This window comes from Oncorhynchus kisutch, unplaced genomic scaffold, assembly GCF_002021735.2.
Source record: "Oncorhynchus kisutch isolate 150728-3 unplaced genomic scaffold, Okis_V2 scaffold4043, whole genome shotgun sequence".
In the NCBI taxonomy this organism is placed as follows: domain Eukaryota; kingdom Metazoa; phylum Chordata; class Actinopteri; order Salmoniformes; family Salmonidae; genus Oncorhynchus; species Oncorhynchus kisutch.
Window position 1 is genome coordinate 32,501 of NW_022265988.1, and position 5,864 is coordinate 38,364.

At 53.1% G+C, this 5,864-nt stretch overlaps 1 protein-coding gene across 1 annotated transcript in view; it reads right to left on the reverse strand.

The window, feature by feature from the left end:
* Positions 1-5,087, reverse strand: part of mri1 (methylthioribose-1-phosphate isomerase 1) — a 9,766-nt gene extending 4,679 nt beyond the window's left edge. Inside the window, exons 1-3 of the mRNA XM_031821990.1 lie at positions 4,754-5,087; positions 2,241-2,464; positions 815-984 (exon numbers count right to left, since the gene is read on the reverse strand). Of these exons, the coding sequence (XP_031677850.1) occupies positions 815-984; positions 2,241-2,464; positions 4,754-4,885 (526 nt within the window). The 5' untranslated portion in view covers positions 4,886-5,087. The remainder of the gene's footprint in view (positions 1-814; positions 985-2,240; positions 2,465-4,753) is intronic.
* Positions 5,088-5,864: the final 777 nt, after the last annotated feature.

The window sequence follows — 5,864 nt, forward strand, 5'->3', positions numbered from 1 at the left end:
GTCTGGTACTAGAGCATATAGTGAACGCACCACACCTGGAGACACACACACTGGTTATAGTCTGGTACTAGAGCATATAGTGAACGCACCACACCTGGAGACACACACACTGGTTATAGTCTGGTACTAGAGCACAGAGACACTGGTTATAGTCTGGTACTAGAGCACGGAGGGAACGCACCACACCTGGAGACACACACACTGGTTATAGTCTGGTACTAGAGCACAGAGACTCTGGTTATAGTCTGGTACTAGAGCCCAGAGACTCTCTGGTTATAGTCTGGTACTAGAGCACAGAGACTCTCTGGTTATAGTCTGGTACTAGAGCACAGAGACACTGGATATAGTCTGGTACTAGAGTACAGAGACACTGGTTATAGTCTGGTACTAGAGCACAGAGACACTGGTTATAGTCTGGTACTAGAGCACAGAGACTCTGGTTATAGTCTGGTACTAGAGCACAGAGACTCTGGTTATAGTCTGGTACTAGAGCACAGAGACTCTGGTTATAGTCTGGTACTAGAGCACAGAGACTCTTGTTATAGTCTGGTACTAGAGCACAGAGACACTGGTTATAGTCTGGTACTAGAGCCCAGAGACTCTGGTTATAGTCTGGTACTAGAGCACAGAGACTCTGGTTATAGTCTGGTACTAGAGCACAGAGACACTGCTTATAGTCTGGTACTAGAGCACAGAGACTCTCTGGTTATAGTCTGGTACTAGAGCACAGAGACACTGCTTATAGTCTGGTACTAGAGCACAGAGACTCTCTGGTTATAGTCTGGTACTAGAGCACGGAGGCTCTCTGTCTTACCCAGTGCGGTGCCGTATCCTGCCGTGGCCAGAGACCCGGTGTTGCAGTGAGTTAAGATAGTGACAGAGTCTCGGGGAACACCAGACAGGATGTGCTGAGCTCCGTAGTTACCGATCTTCTTGTTGTCATTGACATCCCGCTCCAGCATCTCCTCGATCCAGCCAATCACACTGCAGAATGGGCGGGGTTAGAGGAGAGGGAGTGTGTCTGTCATAAAGCAGTCTTCCCTTTTCACCTTCTGATCTACTCTTTAATTTAGTCCACTTTCATGTTCTATCTCTGGGTCTCCCCCTCGCTCTCTCTGGGTCTCCCCCTCGCTCTCTCTGGGTCTCCCCCTCGCTCTCGCTGGGTCTCCCCCTCGCTCTCGCTGGGTCTCCCCCTCGCTCTCTCTGGGTCTCCCCCTCGCTCTCTCTGGGTCTCCCCCTCGCTCTCTCTGGGTCTCCCCCTCGCTCTCTCTGGGTCTCACCCTCGCTCTCTCTGGGTCTCCTACTCGCTCTCTCTGGGTCTCCCCCTCTCTCTCGCTCTCTCTCTGGGTCTCCCTCTCGCTCTCTCTCTGGGTCTCCCTCTCGCTCTCTCTCTGGGTCTCGCTCTCTCTCTGGGTCTCCCTCTCTCGCTCTCTCTCTGGGTCCCCCCCTCTCTCTCTCTCTCTGGGTCCCCCCCCTCTCTCTCTCTCTCTGGGTCCCCCCCCTCTCTCTCTCTCTCTGGGCCCCCCCCCTCTCTCCCTAGGTCTCCCTCTCGCTCTGGGTCTCCCTCTCGCTCTCTCTCTGGGTCTCCCTCTCGCTCTGGGTCTCCCTCTCTCGCTCTCTCTCTGGGTCTCCCTCTCTCGCTCTCTCTCTGGGTCTCCCTCTCTCGCTCTCTCTCGGTCTCCCTCTCTCTCGCTCTCTCTCTGGGTCTCCCTCTCTGGGTCCCCCCCTCTCTCTCTCTCTCTGGGCCCCCCCCCCCCTCTCTCCCTAGGTCTCCCCCCTCGCTCTCTCTGGGTCTCCCCCTCGCTCTCTCTGGGTCTCCCCCTCGCTCTCTCTGGGTCTCCCCCTCGCTCTCTCTGGGTCTCCCCCTCGCTCTCTCTGGGTCTCCCACTCGCTCTCTCTGGGTCTCCTACTCGCTCTCTCTGGGTCTCCCCCTCTCGCTCTCTCTCTGGGTCTCCCTCTCGCTCTCTCTCTAGGTCTCGCTCTCTCTCTGGGTCTCCCTCTCTCTCTGGGTCTCTCGCTCTCTCTCTGGGTCTCCCTCTCTCTCTCTCTCTGGGTCCCCCCCTCTCTCTCTCTCTTTGCCCCCCCCCCCTCTCTCCCTACATCCATCCCTCTCCATCCATCCATCCATCCCTCTCTCTCTCCCTACATCCATCCCTCTTTCTCCATACATCCATCTCTCTCTCTCCCTACATCCATCCCTCTCTGCCTCCATCTCTTTCCACCCATCCCTCTCTCCATACCTCTCTGTGAGTTGTTCTGGGTTTTTCTCCATGCTCTCGTTCTCGGCAAACTCCATCAGTTCTCGGGCGGCCCGGCCCATATTGACGGCCGTGGGTCTTGCAGAAGTCAGGTGACACAGAGACTCCCGGATGAAGGTCACGGGGTCGTTGCCACCGGCACCTGCGCGCAGCTCCACTGCCAGGCTCAGACAGCCTACAATGGCGATGGCAGGTGCCCCCCGTACCTGGGGGGGAGAAGGAATGGAGGAGGAGAAGGAATGGGGAGGGAGAAGGAATGGAGGGATGGAGAAGGAATGGAGGGGGATAAGGAATGGAGGGGGATAAGGAATGGAGGAGGAATGGAGGGGGATAAGGAATGGAGGAGGAATGGAGGAGAAGGAATGGAGGAGGAATGGAGAAGGAATGGAGGAGGAATGGAGAAGGAATGGAGGAGGAGAAGGAATGGAGGAGGAGAAGGAATGGAGGGATGGAGAAGGAATGGAGGGATGGAGAAGGAATGGAGGGATGGAGAAGGAATGGAGGGATGGAGAAGGAATGGAGGAGGAGAAGGAAAGAAGGGATGGAGAAGGAATGGAGGAGGAGAAGGAATGGAGGAGGAGAAGGAATGGAGGGGGAGAAGGAATGGAGGGGGAGAAGGAATGGAGGGGAATGGAGGGGGAGAAGGAATGGAGGGATGGAGAAGGAATGGAGGAGGAGAAGGAATGGAGAGGGAACCAGACATCATATTGGAATTGAACATTTCTTGTAATCCTCCAGGTAAACCAGAGGGGGAAGACCTGTGTGTCTATCGAACTCTCTCATTCGTCTTTATCATACACCTGTCTCCCCCCATCTATCCTCGCCTGCTGGAACCCCCACACTCCTCTAGAACTCTCCTGTCCAGAAGACTGAAACTATGCAGTACGAGGCTACACCAGACAGGACCGTATGCAGGCAACACCAGACAGGACCGTATGCAGGCAACACCAGACAGGACCGTATGCAGGCAACACCAGACAGGACCGTATGCAGGCAACACCAGACAGGACCGTATGCAGGCAACACCAGACAGGACCGTAGGCAGGCAACACCAGACAGGACCGTAGGCAGGCAACACCAGACAGGACCGTATGCAGGCAACACCAGACAGGACCGTATGCAGGCAACACCAGACAGGACCGTATGCAGGCAACACCAGACAGGACCGTATGCAGGCAACACCAGACAGGACCGTATGCAGGCAATACCAGACAGAACCGTATGCAGGCAATACCAGACAGAACCGTATGCAGACAATACCAGACAGGAGCGTATGCAGGCAACACCAGACAGGACCGTATGCAGACAACACCAGACAGGACCGTATGCAGACAACACCAGACAGGACCGTATGCAGACAACACCAGACAGGACTGTACACACACGCCCAACCATCTAACCACTAGGCTACCTGCCGACACAAAGCAGGGCGATAGTCAGGACACACAGACAGCAGGACAGTGAGTAGTGGTGTGTGACGTCACCAGTGTGTGAGATCAGCGGCAGCTTGGTATCATCCATATCCCCAGAGACACTACCATTACTATCACCATGACGACATCATACTGTTTAAGAGGCGTTCCATCACAGGTCTGAAGTTGGACTGATGCTCAGATGGAGAGTATCTCAGTGTGTGTGTGTGTGTGTGTGTGTGTGTGTGTGTGTGTGTGTGTGTGTGAGAGAGACAAAGAGGGAGATGAAGAGAGGGTGTCTGTATCAATGGAAGGAGGTTTATTATGAAGAATAAAAAGATAAGAGAACTAGTCTATTTGACGATCAACAAAACACCTCTCCTCATCAGAACCGCTCTGATAAAAGCCGTCGCCAAACACTAATAAAAGGAGTCAACAAGCGGCAGAGCACCGACTGCAGGAGCGAACAAAACCCCGGGAATCGGTCATTAATAATGCATAGACAATCTTTACAGTGAGAGCAAGATAAAGGGAGCGAAGGGGGTGGGCGTTTTCATGGGTGGGTGCGGATACCTGGCACGGTGGTTTTGTCGGTGGCACGGGTTAACGTTAAACGGTAAATAAATAATTGGATCCATTGTCGCTTAGGATCACGTTAAATTGAGAAACCGGGCCGGTAAAAACGAACGAGTGACACACTGTGTGTGTGATCCAACCCCGAGCGTCCACACCGGGGCCGCTATTCCATGCAATACGGCGCTGCGGACGGTAGTAATCGGTGGAAATAGCAGGGACGGTCAAAACACACAGGCCCTGGACTTCAACAAAGAGCCTGTCACAGGCCACGAGCCCTTCGCACAACACCGCCCAGATATGCTCTGTGACAGAACCGAGGGCAGGGTGCACAGCTCACACTAAATATCCACCCTGTCTGACACAAAGACACCCGTAGTCAGCATAGCTACACACACTGTGGTGGAAACACTGCTAACTAGAAACACACACACCGGGAGGTGAAACGTAGTGAGCGTGGAATCGGACAGGAAACGAACGAGGGAGAAGACAGAGAGTGATATTTCTTACCTTCATGGACTTGATCGCTTCATAACCGTCCTGCACTGTGCGGACCTCGTCGAACACAGTCTCCTGCGGTAGGAGCAGCTGGTTAAGAATCTGCAGAGACCCGGCCCGGTAACGGATCGCCTCGAGCGTCATGACCCGCGAACGAGATGGATCGGATGGCACAACACACACACTCCTCCCGGTTGTCGTTTCGAATCGTCGTGGGTTGGTAGAGGATAAAAGTGCTGGAAAACGAATATTAACTGTCTGGGGGGGAAAAAGAGAGGGGTAGCTCAGAAAACCTCTGTCTGACACACATACGGAACCACGTGCTTACCCCGGCAGGAAACCGACCCTGCCTTTCCGAACTTTGTCCACGCCCACCTCTCGCGCGCTCTTTTCGGCGGTGACAGGCCTGCTCTCTTCTCCCCCTCTTCTCTCTTCTCCCCCTCTTCTCTCTTCTCCCCCTCTTCTCTCTTTTCCCCCTCTTCTCTCTTCTCCCCCTCTTCTCTCTTCTCCCCCTCTTCTCTCTTCTCCCCCTCTTCTCTCTTCTCTGCCCTCTGTTTTGTTTGTAGACACGTAGCGTTCAGATCAAATGTATTAGCGTATAACTGGAGGAGTTGAGCCGGTGCTCTTTCTTACCCTTCAACAACGGAGCAGGCTGCAGCCCCCTCTCATCTCGGGGTTTAGGGAGAACGAAGGAACACATACTGAAGCCATTGTCTAGTCCTCTCTCTGCAGCTATAGAGCTAGACAGATTATACTGTACAGACTAGACTAGCGCTATAGTGAGTCTGAGCTATATACAACATAAGAAACCTCTCTGTATAGACTGCACTATAGTCCTCTCTGTATAGACTGTACTATAGTCCTCTCTGTATAGACTGTACTATAGTCCTCTCTGCAGACTACTATAGTCCTCACTGCACTATAGTCCTCTCTGTATAGACTGTACTATAGTCCTCTCTGTATAGACTGTACTATAGTCCTCTCTATATAGACTGTACTATAGTCCTCTCTATATAGACTGTACTATAGTCCTCTCTGTATAGACTGTACTATAGTCCTCTCTATATAGACTACTATAGTCCTCTCTATATAGACTGTACTATAGTCCTCTATATAGACTGTA